Genomic DNA, 20,318 nt, shown 5'->3' with positions numbered 1-20,318 from the left:
AATAATTCGGTTGGGGTCAAAAGTTCGTTGCTGGGACGCCTGGGTGGCTCAGTGGGTTAAGCCGCTGCCTTCGGCTCGGGTCATGATCTCAGGATCCTGGGATCGAGTCCCGCATCGGGCTCTCTGCTCAGCAGGGAACCTGCTTCCCTCTCTCTCTCTCTCTGCCTGCCTCTCTGTCTACTTGTGATCTCTCTCTCTGTCAAATAAATAAATAAAATCTTTAAAAAAAAAAAAAAGTTCGTTGCTGGTCCTTGCTGCCCTAATATTGCTCATAAATTACTTTCAGGTTTGCTGTATCAATACAGAACAACTGTACTAGCATCAGCCATTTGGCGTCACGAGGTCTGCTTATAGTTAAATGTGAAAATTATGGGAACTCGTGGTTGTTTAACTAGACACAGGTGTATTGCTTCTCCTATCACTATATATATGGCCTTAATGCTTTGAATAAACTTAGCACTGTTGGACATCCTCCTCGGTGCTCCTCCTGCCCCCATCTCTTTGTCTCTTAATTTCTTTTCACCATCCTCTTACCCTCACGTTCCTGGTCGATTTGTCGCACCAGCAGCGACACTCATGTGGTAAGTTACATCCGTTTCTGGAAGATGAATCTGGTATACAGCAAGTGTTCAACAACATTATCAAGGTCTTTTCTGGTTCTTTGCTGCGAGGTTAACATTGAGTTGGTGTCTGAATTTTCTTGAGTCAGGGATAATTTGAACCTAGGCCACATTTCCCTGGGCCACTCTGTTCTAATCCAAATCTTCGAGCCTGGGCCATGAATGGACTACATTCTGAAGTGACTTGGAGTAGAGTATTCTGGGAAACATGAATTAGTTTAGCTACACTTCTTCAACAATAGTTTTTAGATGGCTAATCTGTACAAATCAAAAGCCTATCGGTTTTTAGGTCTTAATTTTGTAGGAGAATTCTATAGCCCTAAAACAGCCTCTAAGATACTCACCACTAACTTAGCAAACCTCAAATAGTTATGAAACCAGCAAAGTATTCAGGCTGCTTGGTACTTTGACACTGGTGATAATTACCTTAAGTTTCTCAATATTATAGCCCTATGCATGGCCTCAAAGTCTCTTTGTCTGCTAGGATCACTTTGTTCTTTTAAGAAAGATATAGGGAGACTTCACCCTTAAGATGATTTCAGGCAGACTATGGAACAGCTGAGATAATGGCACAGATGAAACATGTTATTTCAGTATTCCGGGGGTGAGTCTGTTTCTGCTGATTTTTTTTTTTTTTAATTCTGAAAAGGTCACAATCATTCCAGAACAGTGAATAATTCTCTCTAAATGGGTTTTTAAGAGTCAAGACTTACAATATCATTAGCCCTGGAAGCTCTTTCCTATATAAAAACACTTTATAAGACCACTACTAATCTTCATCATGTGAAACACTATTATTTTGATTTTGTAGATGGATATAGTAAAGACTATTTACAAGTGTGTAATTTTTTCCTCCTTCAAGATCAGGAGTAAAAGATGGGTGACTGAGGTCAGATGAAGCTTTACAGGGCATATGTTCCCAGTAAAGTCACTGTACATCTTAGGGTTGGGTCTATTCTATGTTTGATCAGTTTTCTTGGAGGCCACTGGGCTCAGGGGGAAAAATTCTACTAACTAAACCAACAAGAGGCTAGCTCATTAATCATAATATCAACTCACGAATTCAAACCAGGAAATGTATAACAATTCTCTCTTGGAAGATCCTGTGCACTAACCCAATTACAGAAAAGAGAATCACATATTCTTGAGATGTTCCCATTACATTCTCAGCTCTTCACCTGTAAAAAGACATTTCCATTTTGAGAACACCATCATCTAGAGAAATATAAAATGCTCCTTCTCTGGTGGAAAAGATACAATGGCAAAAGCTCTTTAGTTTTCCCTTTTGTTTATCATTAACCAGATTGTAGTAGATTCCCCACCTCCTAATATCTTTTCTCCCTTTCTTCCACTGTAGGTAGAATTTTTAGTGGGGCACATGGCTGTATTTCCCAGCCTTCCCTGCAGCTACACATGGCCACATATCTCATGGATTCATGTGGAAGTATCTGGAAATTATGCTTAACAGGGAACAGAGGGTACCTTCTACTTTCTGCTTCATCCCTTTCTCCATCCTGTTTCTTGTAATGTGGATGTCACCATCTTGCTCAATAAGAATATGGTTTATAACCAAGAGGGATTGTAGAGTGCCAAGAAAGAAAAAAGGACAATTGGTAAGAGGTCCCCAATGCCATGAAGTTCCATACCAGACTTTTGCCAACTTGGACACGAGGGAGAAATGAAATTTAATGTTGTTTTAAGCCAGCTGTTGTTTTGGGTTTTCTGCAACTCTTAGCTGAATCCATTTATCTAATATATAGGCGTCCTAGGTAAGTATTAGTTTAAATTATTTTGTATTAACAGACCATTTGGAAAAACAGACCATGGCTTCTAATTCTAGTACAGAAAAATATGATTTTTGCTAAGACGTATCATTAGCCTTCTGTCATGACAACACATTAGATAACTCATTAGAACACAAGAAATCTGACATTATAATGCTAACTTCTTCATGTAATGTAGTAAGTAGTCTAGGACCATCAATAATATATTTACCAATTACCTTCACAGAACCACAGAGTTAAAGATCATCAGCATTAATTATTATAGTTCAATTGCTCCACACTTTATATAGGGGAAGAACCTGACGCACAGAGAAGTTGGGTTTTTTAAAGTCAAAAGGCTGTCCACCCCCCCACCTACTTTTGTAGCTTTTTAAACTACATCCACAAACTTGTGGGGGTGGAATATGCTCTGAAAATTTTATTTCTGTGCATCCTGTTTCCAACATTTATACAATATATATAATCATTGGCTATCCCCAAATAAAATATCTAAGCTTTAGCTCATCAACCTCACATAAAAATTAAAAATGCAGTATATAACCACAAATATTAGCATGTAACATGTAGCATGTAACCACAGATTATATCATAATATTTGAGTTATGCAGAATATTCAGCAGGAAAATTAGTTACAAAAGGAAATAGCAAATAAAAAGGACAGTGATGCAACAGTTCTAGTTACATTAGTCCCACAGAGTTACATTTTATTATCCATATTGAGTGATGGACCAATAATGACACTATCATGACACTATCCATGTACACAAATGGAGCTAAAAAGAATGCTGAGACATGAATCTTTTCCACATTCAATGTTAAAATGCCATTCTTTGATTTGCAGCTACAGTAACTATTTACAGGGCTTTTCTCATCATTTGTGTACTTAAATCATTTCATCTCTTCTTCCCACAGGACAGGTCAATGTGGCTCTAGGAAACTTAATATCACTTTATGTTATAAAAGAGAACACAGACCTTGAAAATGTCATGCCAGGTAAAATGAACCCAATCACAAAGGACCACATACTGTCTGATTCTTTTTACATGAAAGCCCAGAATAGGCAAATCTAGAGAGACAGAAAGAGTAGATTAGTGATTGGTTAGGGTGGAGAATGGGGGCAGGAGACAGTGGCAGGATTGAGGAGTGATGGCTAGGATCCAGGGTTTCTTTTTGGGATAATGAAAATACTCTAAAAATGATTGTGGTAATGGATGCCTAACTCTGAATATACTCAAAGCCACTGCATTACACACTTTCAATATATGGGGTACAAATGATGTCTCAAAAGAAGCTATTTAGGGGCGCCTGGGTGGCTCAGAGGGTTAAAGCCTCTGTGTTCGGCTCAGGTCATGATCCCAGGGTCCTGGGATCGAGCCCCACATCGGGCTCTTTCCTTGGTGGGGAGCCTGCTTCCTCCTCTCTCTCTCTGCCTGCCTCTCTGCCTACTTGTGATATCTCTCTGTCCAATAAACAAATAAAATCTAAAAAAAAAAAAAAAGCTATTTAAAAAAAGGAGGGGCGGAAAGAGGACTTTAGACAACCAACAGAAATGATGTACCCAGAATCTCCTAAAAAGTTAAGGAAGTATGTAGGGCAATTAAATAATTTTTTTTTTTTAATATCATCTGACCACCACTGGAATGGAACCTCTAACCAGCCACAGCTCAGTAGCAGGCTAAAATGCAGCATACCTGGTTCCATCCGTATGAAAATGAGAGAACTGAGATGTAGCAAAGACTGTTCTTGTGTTCATTCTTTCCATGTCCCATTCCTTGCCTAACAACAATAATTATTAGGAGAGAACTTTATTAAAGAAGACAGACTATACTCTCAATATCTCTGAAGTAACTCAATTATAAATTCAGTAACTCTGAAGCATTCCTAGGCTAAGAGAGGTAGTGATTCACCAAAGCCACACAGTTAACAAATAGTAGGGCCAGAACTTAAATACCACATGCCTTTTTTACCTTTATGAAAACAAACTTCTAAGTATGCAAAAAATATATGCTTAGGTTTTTAAGAGTTGGAAAGTTAGTCTGAATAAAATCTAAATGCAGGTTCCACTGATTTCACTGCATTTGTGGTTAGTTATCTTAACTTGCATAAAGTACTGAAATTCCTTATGAGGAGGCAGTTTTCATTTGCTTTATGGGAACTTTTCAGTCAGATCATATTAAAAATCTGAAAAAGAATATTAGAATTACAACCTCAGATCTAATAAATTCAGAACTGAACTATACCTTAACTTCACTAAATATACTGGAGTTATTCAACAAGAGCTTCTCTTACCACAAGATGTAAGATTTCTTATAAATTCAGACTGAACAATATCTGGTACTTTAAAGATACTCAGTAAGCATTTATTGATCTGAATAAAGGTAAGATGGTAAATCCAAGCAGCATGCTGGATGAAAAAATTGAAATAGTCTTAAAAAGACAAAAGCCACCTTTGTGTCTAGCAGAGGATAGAAAGGAGAATGTATAAGCTTTGTGGCCTCCAAAGAACATAGTTTTAACCCCACTAATCCCAATGGTCCACCACTTTCCAGCCCACATAGCACTTAACAAGGGAACAGGACAAAGGCTGCACAGTTGGGGTCCAGGCCCCAAGGCTTCTGGTTGCATTAAATGAGGGTGAGGAGGCAACTGCTGAAACAAAATTTCCTAGAGGGCTCTTAAAAAAAAAAAAAATACTATCTTCATCCAAACAGTGAAATCAACTGTACTACAGAGCAAGTGCAATGACTTAGAGAGAGTAGGTATTCCACAGGCATCTGTTCTACAGGTAGGAAAATGTAATGGGTTTTCTTGTTTTTGTTTTTTGGGTTTTTTGGTGCTGAATCCTGGGGAAAATGTAATTTCAGTACTAAAACAATTTTAAAAACCTGATGAGGAGTAAATTAGTTTTTTTTTTAAAGATTTTATTTATTTATTTGACAGAGATCACAAGTAGGCAGACAGGCAGGCAGAGAGAGAGAGAGAGAGGAGGAAGCAGGCTCTCCGCTGAGCAGAGAGCCCGATGCGGGGCTCGATCCCAGGACCCCGGGATCATGACCTGAGCTGAAGGCAGAAGCTTTAACCCACTGAGCCACCCAGGCGCCCCAGTAAATTAGCTTTGATGCTTAGCTCAACTGACTAAAAATAAGTATACTGATCTTATCTATTGTCTTTTGAGGTCCCTTTGTAATAGCATTCTTTATCTTTCAGGAAAAACCCCACAGTATTATTACTTAAAAATAAACAGCATAGGGGCGCCTGGGTGGCTCAGTGGGTTAAGCCGCTGCCTTTTGCTCAGGTCAGGATCTCAGGGTCCTGGGATCGAGTCCCGCATCGGGCTCTCTGCTCAGCGGGGAGCCTGCTTCCCTTCCTCTCTCTCTGCCTGCCTCTCTGCCTACTTGTGATCTCTGTCTGTCAAATAAATAAATAAAATCTTTAAAAAAAAATAAATAAACAGCATAATCATAGCAGAGTTTGCCTATGAGAAATCATACTACCACATACTTTTAATGGCCTTCTCAAATAACCTTAGAGGCTCTCTAGAGATGGTCACTCTAGAGATGGTCACAGACTATTCATTTTTTTAAAAAGATTTTATTTATTTGAGAGAGAGCGAGATCGCATGAATGTGGGAGCGGGGTTGCAGAGGAAGAGGGAGAAGCAGATTCCCCACTGACACTGGAACCCAAGGCAGGGTGCCACGTGGGGCTCAATGTTGGGCTGGATCCCAGGATCCTAAGATCATCACCTGAGCCAAAGTTAGATGCTTAACCAATTGAGCCACCTAGGCATCTCTTTAATTTTTATTTGATATCAAGGTTACTTTCCCCACAACAAACAAATTCAGAAGCTGAATGAAAACAATTTGGCTTAAGGAAAAATAGAGCAGGACAAATAAATAAGGCTCTTTTCAGCATGACTTTATTCAGTAGTTTTACTACTTCTTACATGAAGACATGAAGTTAAACAAGAGGTATTCTGAGAAACGGTGATCAAATGACTCCCGTAAAGCACAATTTAAATAAAAAGAAAGCTATTCAATTAAGAATTCTACCTGTCTCTAAAGCTACTTAAGCATTAATTCTATAATATACAGCCTTGATTTCTTTAGTCTATATCCAATTTCATGAAAACACTGACAATATTTTAGGGACACATACACAAAATGCTCAGCATAAGAATGTATGATCAGACATTCAGAGGCTAGGCCAAATAGACTCTGGAAATCCCCTGATTTTTTAATCCTAATCTAACACTCCTTCCACTGCTTGAGTCTAGTCTATAACAGGCTTCCACATATACACCTTTAACTTTCAGAGCAACTAGAGTCCACATTCTCAATTGGTAGGAGTACTCATTCACATTTTGCTATAGTACTCAGAATTTCATTGTAAAATTCATAATAAATAAATAAATAAAAAGTTTTTTATTCTGATTCAAACTCATTATCTTTTATCAAGAAAACGATATTATAAAAGTACCTGACAGTTTCTCATACAAAGCATATGTCAGGGTAACCCCAAATAACCCTGCTTGATGAGGTAGTCTTCTTTACAGAAATTCCTGTTAATAAATGTGGAAGAGATAAAAGAATAAGAAAATCACCATTCAACCACAATGGATGAAATATCTAATACTGACATGACCATCAGTGGGGTCTTGCATTGTAGCATTACTACAAGCGGTGTTGCCAGATACAGCACGCCTCTGGATGTGATGTAATATTAGCGACCTCCTAAACATTCTTGCCAAAGCACTGAGGTCTGATTTTAGTCAAGCCTCTAGAGGTCACTTCCATTTGTAGAAAATACAGGGAATAGACCAAGAAATTGACACCATGATAAAACAGACAAATTCCAAATGTGAGAAATTCCATAGGACAAATGACCCAGTTCCTACAACTAGTCCATGATACACCAAAAAAGGTAGGGAGAGAGGGTGGGAATAGGAACAGCACTAGATCAAATTAGACATGAGAGACAAAATGATCAAATATGGTCCAGGGACTTTGAATCCTGATATGAACAAGACATCGCTAAAAAAGGTATTCTTGAGACAATCAGGCAAACGTGAACTGGGTCTATCTATTAGATGACACCAAGGAGTAAATGTTAATTTTATGTGAAAAAGGCATTTCAGTTCTATAATAAAAACATCTTTACTTTTTTTTAGAGATGCATTTAGAAATATGTCAGGATACATATACTGAAATGCTGGAGATTTGCTTAATACTTCAGCAAATGAAAGTGAAAGAAAAAAGGATAAATGAAACAGATGTGGCAAAACCTTGGTAACAGTTGAACATCTGAGTGATGGGCATATGGAAGTATGTTGTACTATTTGTCTACTTATGAGTGTATTTACAATTTTGTATAATAAAAAAAAAAAAAGAAAAAGAAGAACTTCATTAGCAAAGAAGCCTGAACAACAGTACAGGTAAACCTATTAAGTAATACTAATCTCAGAGAGAAAATAAATGGATTAATACAAACAAAAATCAATGGCAGTTGATTGATTATTTAGAAATTGAGTTATAAAGCACTGATTTTCTCCTTATATAAATGGTCAGTGCTATACACTGAATGTTTGTATCTCCTAACCCCCAATTCATATATTGAAACCTCATCCCCAGTGTGATGGTATCTGGAGATGATTACATTATGAGGATGAAGCCCTCATGAATGGGATTAGTGCCATTACAAAAGAAGCCCAGATAGCTCCCTAGCCCTTATCCACCAGGTGATGCCACAGCAAAAAGACAATGAAAAAGTACAATTTATGCATGAGGAAGTGTGTTCTTACTAGACACTGAATTTGCTGGTGCCTTGATCTTGAATTTTCCAGTATTCAAGACTGTGAGAAATTTCTGTTGTTTATAAGACACTCAGGCTAGGGTATTTTGTTATAGCAGACTGAATGGACAAAGACATTCAAACAGTTATGTAATATACTGTTTTATTCCTGAAATAGATTATTCCACAGAAAACCCACAGCAGAGAACAAGCAGTTTCACAGAATACATTAAAAACAAAACAAAACCAAAAAAACCCTTAAGAAGGCAGCTGTCGGTTTCCTCTCCTCAGAACTGTGTCATGCTTTTATGTAATTCTGGAATTCTAAATGGTAGTGAATTGAAATACAGACAATTGAGACACAGAAAACAGAAGTCACAGCTGCATTTTGAACTGAATATTATGAATTTTTCTTTTTGTGTAATCATTTGATCACTTTCCTAAGAACCCTGGACCTAGTTTACATCCCTCCTGAAACAGTATTTTAACTTTTAGTATACAACATTCATAAGGTATTCCACATAAGAGTGCTGACTAAAGCTCTTTGGAACTCCATTTTCTTATCTTCCAAGTAGTTAAAAGTAAACCAAATGGAAAATCAGTAATCTTCCAGAAACATCTTCAAAGCATAAAACATTTCATTTCTAACAGAGCAGTGGTTCTTAACCTCTTTTTAGAGTTATGAATCCCTCTGAAAATCTTTTTTTTTTTAAAGATTTTATTTATTTATTTTGACACTCAGAGATCACAAGTAGGCAGAAAGGCACGCAGAGAGAGAGGAGGAAGCAGGCTCCCCGCTGAGCAGAGAGCGCCATGTGGGGCTCGATCCCAGGACCCTGGGACCACGACCTGAGCCGAAGGCAGAGGCTTTAACCCACTGAGCCACCCAGGTGCCCCTGAAAATCTTTTTATAGAAAGAAAAATGTAGATTTTTTTCAAAGGTTTTATCATAGCTCAGAAGGTCCCTGTTAGAAACCTTTGTAATACAGTGTTCTCATGGATAAGCAACTCTTAACAAAGTACAAATTCATCAACTCAATACTAACCGCCTCCCATGAGTTAGCTCAGACTTTTCAACCCTGTTGGCCACTATTTCTCTAAGCACCACACTTTACTCAAATGCATTAGTTATGGTTCCCTGAATATGACTCGCTATCTTTGTTCTGAGTATTTCCACTATCTGCACATTCCAGGCTATCCCAACCAACCATCTATCTGTTCTTCATGATCTGTCATAAGCAATACAACCCCAATGAAATCTTCCTTGATTCCCTAAACCTTCCTCTGAATTTGTCTTCCATCCTATACTTCCAATACCTTTCCCCATTTTTTAAAAAAGATTTTATTTATTTATTTCACAGAGAGAGAGATCACAAGTAGGCAGAGAGGCAGGCAGAGAGAGGAGGGGAAGCAGGCTTCCTGCTAAGCAGAGAGCCCGATGTGGGGCTCGATCCCAGGACCCTGGGATCATGACCTGAGCCTAAGGCAGAGGCTTAACCCACTGAGCCACCCAGGCACTCCCTTTCCCCATTTTTTAAAAGGATTTTATTTATTTGACAGAGAGAGAGATCACAAGTAGACAGAGAGGCAGGCAGAGAGAGAAGGAGATGCAGGCTCCCTGCCGAGCAGAGAGCCCGATGTGGGGCTCAATCCCAGGACCCTGAGATCATGATCTGAGCCGAAGGCAGACACTTAACCCACTGAGTCACCTAGGCGCCCACCTTTCCCTATTTTGTATCATGGTCTACACCAAATGCTTCTCTAATCTGGTATTCTGAGTGATATTAACAGTGGAAATGAAAAGTATTACCAAAGAAGTTCTTACTCCCTGTAGTGGGCTGAATGGTGGCCCCCCAAAAGATATGTCCACATTTTTACCTGAGGAACCTGTGAATATGACCATATTTGGAAAAAGGGTCTTTGCAGATGTAATCAAGAATCTGGAGATGAGATCATTTTGATTATCCAGGTGGACCCAAACTCCAACGACAGTGTCTTTAAGAGAGAAAGAAGAGAAGGCCATATGAAAAGAGAAACAGAGATTAGAATTATGTAACCAAACCAAAGAATGTGTGGAACCACCAAAAGTTGGAAGAAACAAGGAAACATTTTCTCCTAGAGTCTTTGGAGAGGATGCAGCAGCCTTGCTGACATTTTGATTTCAGACTTCTGGCCTCCAGAATTGTGAGGATAAATTTCTGTTGTAGCCATAGATTTTGTTGTAATTTGTTATGACAACACTAGGAAACTATAAAGACCCTCCTAGTCATTTTTACTTACTTCATTTTTTTGTTTATTGCAGTTCTGCAATGGTTAATTATTTCAAGAGCATCAGAAGAGATTAAAAAGATGTAGAGGCTCCCCATATCCCTCCTTATTCTCCTGCTATTTTCTGCAAGAGTCTCTGAATATCCTTTATCAATAGTCTTCTGAAAGTGCCAGTACAGGATAGCATTTGAATAGGAAAGAGCTATATTCCTGTGAAAGCTGATATCACCAACTGTAACATGTGGTGAGGTGGAGGATGAAAGCCTGGGTTTTAAATCTGGCTCCTGACCTTGTAAACCGGAACAGGTTACTTCTTTGACCTTTTATCACCCATAAACAATTATTTGAGGGTTGCTGTAAGAAGTAAATAAGCAACGCATGTAAAACTACTGTCATAAAAGGTAGTTAGTAAAGGTCAGCTAACGTGAATGATGATTTTCCAGGTATAATATTGTCCCTGGCTTTTGATATGCTGTTCTATGATTTAAAAAAATCATTCTCACTCCCACAAAAATTCATTCTGGCCTGTTTTCAGGAAAAATAAGTTTAAGTAAAAACTTTAAGCATAGCCAACCAGGAGATTTCTAGCATATTTCTGAAGAAGGTTTGCAATTTCTTTTGCACTAAAGGAAAAAAACGAAAGCCCACACCTTTGATTTCCCTTCCCACCCATTTCCTATAAACTACATTAGCTCATACTTTGATGTTTCACTATCTGCCAAACTTTTTCTTTCAGTTCAAGATGAAGAGCCTATTTGGATGGAACACCTAGGTTCTATTTGAAGTTTATAAGACTGAGTATAATTTTTCATGCCCCAAATTGGGAGAGAACAATAAAGAGATACAAGAAGATCATAATTGTTTTATTTATCTAGATGAAACTAACAAACATAGATAATGCAGCACCTTTCAATCTCCAAACTCAAAAAAATTTTTTGAAGGTAACATAAAACATACTGACAGACTGTGGCAAAATTATTTTTAGAATTCTTAAATAAGCACTGTCATCAAATGAATTGAATGTTTACACTTGTAGTGCCATATCTGCACTTCTTTCCTTCTCAGTTAAATTATTCTGACATTAAGTTTGCTAATGGAAGAACTGAATCTGATATGAACACTAGCCTAGTTGGGAAAACATAAACAACAAACAAAATGAGACACAGATTTAAGGCAACATAAATAATTAAACTTCCATAGAAGTCTATGATGTATACAGAAGCAAGCTTTATGACAAGATGAAAATTTACTAACCTGAATGTCCAAAACATTAGAAGATGACAATGAAAAGAACAGGCAAATCTCACTTTAAGAAAAGTCAACAAAAAAAGGAACTTGGTAAGCAGGTAAACTGGAAATTATTTACAATATAAAAACATTCAGGGGCGCCTGGGTGGCTCAGTGGGTTAAGCCTCTGCCTTCGGCTCAGGTCATGATCTCAGGGTCCTGGGATCGAGCCCCGCATCGGGCTCTCTGCTCAGCAGTGAGCCTGTTTCCTCCTCTCTCTGCCTGCCTCTCTGCCTACTTGTGATCTCTCTCTCTCTCCCTGTCAAATGAATAAATAAAATCTTTAAAAATATAAAAATAAAAATAAAAACATTCACTACAGTTACTTTGGTAGTAAGCAACTCTAGTATAACTAGCAGCACTGAATGCATAAAAATTCAAGTTGCATTTCACTTTTTCAGACCAAATTTACAACTTAAAGTGAGGGTCACCTGTAATGGTATCTAAAAAGTGGCTTTCTTTCCTTGCCACTCAGGCTTGCTCCAACTCTCTGGAGTACCATGGAAGCACAGAGCAACTCTCTGGTGTCAGACTGTTCTCAGGGTAGATGGAGAGCCCAGGCTGGTTTTCCCAGGAATGGCCAACCCAAAGTAAGGCCACTGGCCAGCTATTCCTGGGCCAGCTGGCATGGAACAACGTGTCTGGTTCCTACCTCCAAAGCAGAGGAAACTCAGCCAGCTGGCTTTCGATGGGCTGCACTAGTTGGAGTGCTCACAATTCCTTTCAAACCATCTGGCATTCTTTTTGAACCCTCATTTTACCCAGCACTACACTCTGATGTCTGAAATGCTCAGATAATTGGAGGGATCCCAACTGCCTACCTAGATAAGAAAAGAAAAAGGCAGAATAACTGTTAAGTCAATTACTTCAAGAAATAATTTCTAAAGTTAAAAGCTGCTCTCATTTTAGTTTGTATGTTTTCTATCTTAAAATCTAAACTATTCCCATGATTATTAAGCAAACTTCCAAAATAAACATCAGGCCAAATAAGAAGGAAATAGGCTACACAGACAATTTAACACATAGAAAAGTTGTAGGGCTTGTTGAACATGACCCTCACTACTCTGAACTTCTACAGAGCCTGTCTGTATCCTTCATGTGGCCCTACAAGTAGACTTTGTATTGCTACATATACTTATCTTCCCAGACAACTAGTAAGTGAAAACAACAGTGTCTTCCAGCTGCTTTTTTTTCCTTATAGCTACTTAAAAAAAAAAAATCTGTTAATGATGATATTGGGTGTTTTAAAGGTTCCATTTCTAGAAATAAGTAAACTTAATCTGGAGTAACATGAAGAAAGGGCCTCTCCTCCAGGCAAGCCAAATAAAGAACAGGACTTGGCTTGACATAAAAATATTTTATTAAGTGGTCAAAAGGACTTATTAAGTGACCAAATTATTGGGAAGTGCTATAGGGTGCTCATCTGTCAGGACTCTGGGTAGCTCAGCTGGTTAAGCGTTGGACTCTTAATTCTGGCTCAGGTCATCTCAGGGTTGTGAGATAGAGCCCTGCTTTGGGCATGGAGTGTGCTTGGGATTCTCTTACTTCCTCTCCCTCTGCCTCTCCCCGCTCCCTCTCTTAAAAAAAGGAGGGGGGAAGCTCATCTGTCCATTGTAGATCATTTTACTAATCTATCACTAATCTATTATGAATATGGGAATAGAAAGGCAAGCAATTAAAACAATAAAACAACAACAACTGAGGTGCTTTTATAGCCAGTATACCTTATGACATAGAAGTACTCTGAGCAAAAATATTAGATCAAATATTAGAAACTGGAGAAGGCTATACAAATAATAGCTGTAATTATAGTTTTCATTGTGTTTACCCCCATGCCAAGTACTGACTTTAGCATTTTATGTATTATTTGATACACACAACAAACATATGAGGTGGGTACTATTATTTCCATCTTGTAGATGGAGAAACAGAGTTATCAGGAAACCTGTCCAAAGTCACATGGCTAAACTGCAAGAGCTGGAACTCCAAGTTGTCTTACTCCAAGAATCTGGGTGCACAACTGCCAGCATTAAGTTATACTTATAAAAGAAGGAAATGTAGGAAAAAATTCAATCATTAATACAGTCTTTGTAATTTTTTCAACACTAAGTATAGCAAAGGTGGTAATTAAGGGCACCTGGTTGGCTCAGTCAGTTAAATGCCCACCTCTTGACTCTGGCTCAAGTCATGAGTGCAGGGTCCTAGGATTAAGCACCTCTGGTTCCATGCTCAGCAGGGAGACGGCCTGATATTCTTTCCCACTGCCCCTCCCCCCACTCATGCTTGTTCATGTTCTCTCTCTAAAATAAAGAAATCTTTTTTAAAAAGTGGTAATTAAAAGAAAATTAACAAACACTGATTTTCTTATCAGAAATTTTTAAAAAGCAAGAGCTAAATTTTTTAAAAGCAGGTTAAAAATGTCAGGTTTGCCTAGTTTTGCCAGTTGCTATTCTAAGGGACAGAGTGGTAAAGAGGACAGATGGAAGTCCTTGTCTTCTTGGAGCTGAGGTTCTAGTGGGGGTAAGAGACCCCCCAAAAAAAAAATCAGTTAACAGAATTTCAGAGTGATACATTTTAAAGGCGGTAGGAAGGAAATGTGTATTTTTTTTTTCTTAAGATTTTATTTATTTGACACAGAGAGAGAGAGATCACAAGTAGGCAGAGAGGCAGGCAGAGAACAAGGGGGAAGCAGGCACCCTGCTAAGCAGAGAGCCCGATGTGGGGCTCAATTCCAGGACCCTGAGATCATGACCTGGGCGGAGGGCTGAAGCTTAATACACTGAGCCACACAGGCGCCCCTATATTTCTCTTTTGAAACATTTAACTATGAAGGCAAATGAAAAGGATGGATGGGAGGTCAGGGGGAAGTTTTTTTTTCCTTTTTTTAAAGATTATTTATTTATTTTTTGGCAGAGAGAAGGAGGGGGGGAGCAGACTCCCCGCGGGGCAGAGAGCCCTATGCAGGGCTTGATCTCAGGACCCTGAGACCATGACCTGAGCAGAAGACAGATGCTTAAACCATTGAGCCACTCAGGCGCCCCCCAAGGGAAAGTTGTTTTTAATTTTGTTATAATTTTAAAATTATTTTTAAAGATGGGCAACATCAGAGCACATGGATAGTGCTTGGAGATGGTGATGATGCAAATGAGTCATAAATTCAGGAGTAAGTCCTTGATTAGGTATGAGGGGGAATATAGGAGGGAGGGAAGCTGGCCTCTCAGGAGGAGAACATAAAACATGGGCCCTAAGGAAGGTGGATTTCTAGATTTGGTAAGTGGAAGTTGACTTCCACTTTAACTTCTAAACCTCAACGAAATATGAAGCCTACTTATCTGCATGGGGAAGGGTGGGCTGCTCATGAGTTTAAAGAGTGGGAAGAAATTATTAAATAGTTATAGGCAAAAATATTAGGAATCTGATTGCTTTCCTGGGCAGTGCTGAGAGTCCACTTCAGATTTCTGGTCATGAATCTGAAGTCTCTAATAGTCAACCACTTATGTGCACTCATGGAAAAACCAGATGAGAGATAAAAACAGCTATAAATAGAAAAAAAATTCTGGCTAAAAAATTTTTTAAAAAAATGTATCCAAGAGCATATGTATCCATGCCACAGTCACTAACGATGTCCAATCAAGCTGTGGTCTACACAGTTCCATTTGTCTCCACCTCACAACAGAAATTCTTGTAAATAATGTATTTGTCATATTTAGTCATGACATATTTAATCATGAAGCTTAAAATTATTTCTTTTTGGTCATGAATGTTTCTGCTACTTCCTAAGGGAGATTTTTTTAAATGAACCGGATATTCTTCTTGTACATCTGAGGAGACTGCATTTCATTGCTTAAAGAAACTTTCTAGGTGGTAACTGAGATCCTAAAACAGAAGATCCTAAAATCTTCCAGAGTGGGACAAAAATAAGAATGGGGATTAGACTTGGATTGGACTTCTTAACAGCAACACCAGAAGCTAATGGAACAATGACTTCAAAAGAGGGACACTAATTTTCAGTCTAGAATTCAATATTCAGCTAAACCAGTATTCAAGTGAGGGTTAAATGAAGACATTTCCAGATATGCAACTTCTGAATTCAGGAAGAATTTCAGTTTGTATGTTCCTTGTCTCTGGAAGGTACAACAGAATAAGGAAGCCATAGGATTCAGGAAATAAAGAATCCAACACAGGAGTAAGGCAAAAAGAATTCCCAAGATGATGACGAAGGGAAGTCCTGGATGACAGATATGAAAAATAAATGAAACATATTACCTGAAAATATTGAAAGATTATCAGTTCTGTCAGAATTTGAGGATGAGTCAGTGACTAAGAAAACAAATCAAGTGAAAAACAAACGAGAGGAAATTATTTAATTTAGAGAAACAAAAGTACAATATAGAAAATGTAATACTAGTACACTAAATGGTTCATCTGTGAATAACAGGTACATAGTCACAGTCATATAAATACTGAGTACTGACTTGACTGGGAACTGTAGTTATGAAGGACAACCAAGTCCTCAACTTCCAAAGTAGAAGTCCATAGATGATGTACAAAGATGGAAAATCAATAAATAAGTTTAAACATCAAGAATGAAGTAAATATAAAGGAAAATACTAGAAGGAACTGTTGAGAGTTGAAAGCAGTTCAACATTCTAAAACTGCTGATTTTTCACTACTCCCCAATCTAAAAAATGGCAATTTCATATAAGTTAATATATTATAACATTACTTTATTACTGACTTCATTTTATTTTATTTTTTTAAAAGATTTTATTTATTTATTTGACAGAGAGAGATCACAAATAGGCAGAGAGGCAGGCAGAGAGAGAGGAAGGGAAGCAGGCTCCCTGCTGAGCAGAGAGCCTGATGTGGGGCTCGATCCCAGGACCCTGGGATCATGACCTGAGCAAAAGGCAGAGGCTTAACCCACTGAGCCACCCAGGTGCCCTATTTTTAAAAAGACTTTATTTATTTATTTTTGCATGCATGCACACTGACAGAGCAAGCAAGCCAGCACAAGCAGGGGATAGGAGCATAGGGAGAAGCAGACTCCCTGCTGTGCAGGGAGCTCAATAAGGGACTCGACTCCCAGAACCCTGGGAACATGACCTGGGCCAAAGGCAGATGCTCAACCGACAGAGCCACCCAGGTGCCCTATTAATTGATTTTAGAATAAGCTGCCATTTGAACAGAACACCATTACTGATAGAAAATGCTCTAAGGAAAAAAAGCTCTACTTTTTGTTATCAGACATTGTTGGGGGAATAAAATATTGCAGTTTGGGGTAACAAAGAGTTACCATACATGCTATCACCATCACTGACGTAACAGTATTAGTATTGCTAATATAAAGAATATATTTACTACTGAAACAGCACTTAGAATAATTTAATCTATTTTCATGATAGAGAAATTACTTCAGAATTTTTCTTCAAACATCATACTACAGAAATGCTGAAGTATGGGTTGGTGAAGAATTTTATTAACAGAATGCTGAATAAAAAGTTCAGGATGTTTTTAAGTTCCTTTCTTGATACAAACAATAGTTAAGTCACTCTTGCAAAATGAAGTTCCACAATACTGTGGTACTATGCAAGCCTGTTTCAGTGATAATTCCGGTTATACTACTCTGTTTATCTAAGACTTCCCCTTATGGTTTAAGGGAATTCCCAAAAAACAACAACAACAAAAATCTCACGCAGGCAGTTATAAATTATTGGGGTTGCTTCAGTATTACTCACACTAGTTTATGAAGCCCTTGTTTTTAAGTTAACTTATTTTGAGTTAAGTTCACTGACATTAAAATTTTATTTAAATTCTTCATCATAAAACCAAAAGTTCTCCAAATTGAAAAATCAACCTTTATTAATTTTAACTTCTAAAAAAGAATTTGACCATGCTAACATAAGTTAAGACTTTTACCAAGAATAATACATTCCTATCCAACCAATGGCAAATTTCCCCTTCAAATTAAAAGCAAATGTTTTTAATAGCAGGAATATTCATAAACAGATGCTGTAGAAGACTGCTTAGTTTGGATTTCATTTTGCACCAAAAACTACCAGGCATTAAAATACACATGATTAAAGAATAATCTTAAAGAGAATCTTAAAACTTAACCAATTCAATTATTCAGGTCACCCAATAAGATCCTCTTAATTTTTTTTACCACCACTATTTCAACCAAAAGATCATAATAATCTATTTTGGGGGCACCTGGGTAGCTCAGTTAGTTAAGCAACTGCCTTCAGCTCAGGGCATGATCCCGGAGTTGCGGAATCGAGTCCCACATCCGGCTCCCAGCTCCAAGGGGAGTCTGCTTCTCCCCGACCTTCTTCCCTCTCATGCTCTCTCTCACTGTATCTCTCTCAAATAAATAAATAAATTTTTAAAAAAAAAATTCTATTTTGGAAATGTGTTTCTTACATACAAGTTTAGCTAATTTCCTATCACTCTGCAAAATTATAAGGGTAAAAAAGAAACTGAAAATGCAACCAATATTTTAAAACTTATAAAATCTGGTATAAAAAGAAAAAGGTCCAAATGAAAGATCAAAGAATAAATGGTACTACTACAAATGCCTCCTTTTAATTGGTCTGCATCAACTGTAACTCTTCCTAACTTTACCAAAACAAAGTCAGGCAGTCCAATCCATGGAACCAAAGTCTGTGGGAACCTGCAGAACTTCCTTCTCTCTCTGGGGATGAGGACAAGTATAAAAGGTGTTCTGTTTTCCAGTAGTCCTGTAAGAGGAGCCATTGAGCTGGGCCACACAACCAGACAACAGAGCACAGGAAAATTCAGATCAAAGCAAGGACGCATGCCAGGGTAATATGCAATAAAACCCTTTGCCAAAGCACTCAGAAGAAAAAAGCAAGGAGGAGAGAACCTGCTGGACCACCTTCTTAACACAGGGAGACAGGGAGAAACAAAATCTGCTTCTACTGAGGAGCTGAGAAGACAGTGTCCTGGATAAACTGGAGTATTTCTGTAGACATGTATATGAGTAAATAGATTACCAATGAACTAAACCCAGAAGGCAGTGTCCTGTATGTTCTGGAGTATGTACATGTACGTATGTATTTATGTATGTATATATATCCATTACCTAAACCCAAAAAGCAAAGTGTTCCAGGTATATAGATATATGAGAATATTAATTTTCAACGAATATTATAAAAACATTCATTTTCAATGAACAAAACGCACTGGTTTTACAGTAAGAAACATACAATATTGTTTGAAAGAATACCAGAGAAAGAATTGCGTGAAGGTCTGATGAAGTAATAATCTCTTTTTCTTCATACCCTTTTTAATCTCTGATTCTCTCATTTCGTAGGGGACACCGAGGACGGGGAGACACACACACACACACTCAGGCACACACAAAATTTTGTCTCCGGAAACAAAGAAGGATCCTTAATTCTCCGGCCTGTGGAAGCACACCCGCCCCCCACCCACAGATAAGGGCCACCACCTGACTTTAATTAATGAGTATACTGAGGCGACAGGTCTCACCCCAGCCCACAGTCATGCCCACAGTGACAAACGGGCACGAGACAAACGCCACAAAGAAAGGGGAGGGGCAGGTGGGGACCAGGAAAACACCGCCACGCCGCGCCCCCCAAGGCGCGTTCCCATCGCCAGCGCGGAGGCAGCCGTCCTCGCCATCCTCGTCCTCGCCCCCGCGCTCATCCAAGCCGCCTCCCCAGCCCGGGGACCGACTCCGGGCACCGGCTAGCGGGGCGTGCGGGGCGCCGCGAACCTTCCCTCTATGACCTCCCGGTGACAGCCTCGCGCCGCTCTTTGTGCGGGACTCAGCCTCCGGCCCCTATGGACTCCCCCGCCCCGCGTCCCTCCCGGCCTGGGCCACTGTCCCACCCCTCCCCGTCCCCGACAAAACGCCCGGGAGTATGAATAGGGGAGGCTGGCGCGGGCCCGCGGTCTCTTCAGCATCCCGAGCCCGGAGCCGCCAGGTCCCATAAACCCCAGCCCCGGGGCGACGGCCCCCAGCCTCCGGCGCCCTGCCCTCGGTCCCTCACTTACTCGGGCGCGCCGGCTGCGGCGGCGGGTGTGTGGGACCGTCAGCGCCGGGAGGCAGGAGGAAGGCTGAGGGCGGCGAGCGTCTGTCCGGACCCTGCGCGGCTGAGGTGGCGGCGGCCAACTGCGCGCGGCGGCCCCCAACAAGGGGCGGGCCCGGCGGGGGAGGGGCGGGCGCCGCGCCTCTCATTCATGCAGCGGGGGCGGGGTGAGGGACCCGGATGCCCGGGCAGCTCCCTCCCACCTCGCTGAGGGCGCCTTGGCTTCAGAGTCTGCAGTGCGCAGGCGCGGGACTTGGTGCCCAGGCCCCGTTCCGTCCCGCCCCCTGGGGGGGTGGTACAATTCTACGGGCTGCTGCAGCGGGTAGACGGATTCCCTCATCTGTTTAGAATTTTTGCATGTTCTGTAATCATTTTTTAAGGTGAAAGCTTGGGACACTACCTCCTTCCTAGCACCCAGCCTCCCAATCTCGGAGGGCACAGGAATGCCCATTAGTTTGATGGGAAGACAGTACGCACCGCCCCTTTCCTCCA

At 39.7% G+C, this 20,318-nt stretch overlaps 1 protein-coding gene across 2 annotated transcripts in view; it reads right to left on the bottom strand.

The window, feature by feature from the left end:
• RNF24 (ring finger protein 24) overlaps positions 1-19,965 on the bottom strand; it is a 109,446-nt gene extending 89,481 nt beyond the window's left edge. Inside the window, exon 1 of one of the 2 annotated variants that reach the window (XM_047743677.1) lies at positions 19,792-19,965. Coding sequence is in view for 1 of the 2 variants with exons in the window: in XM_047743676.1 (XP_047599632.1) it covers positions 11,716-11,732 (17 nt within the window). In the remaining variant the exon portion in view is untranslated. Of the gene's footprint in view, positions 1-11,715; positions 11,735-19,791 lie in introns of those variants that run through there. The other variant, XM_047743676.1, reaches the window with a different exon arrangement.
• Between the last annotated feature and the right edge of the window lie 353 nt (positions 19,966-20,318).

The sequence above is a fragment of the Lutra lutra genome, chromosome 9, assembly GCF_902655055.1.
Source record: "Lutra lutra chromosome 9, mLutLut1.2, whole genome shotgun sequence".
Lineage (NCBI taxonomy): Eukaryota > Metazoa > Chordata > Mammalia > Carnivora > Mustelidae > Lutra > Lutra lutra.
This window is presented reverse-complemented; position numbering and strand designations above follow the sequence as displayed.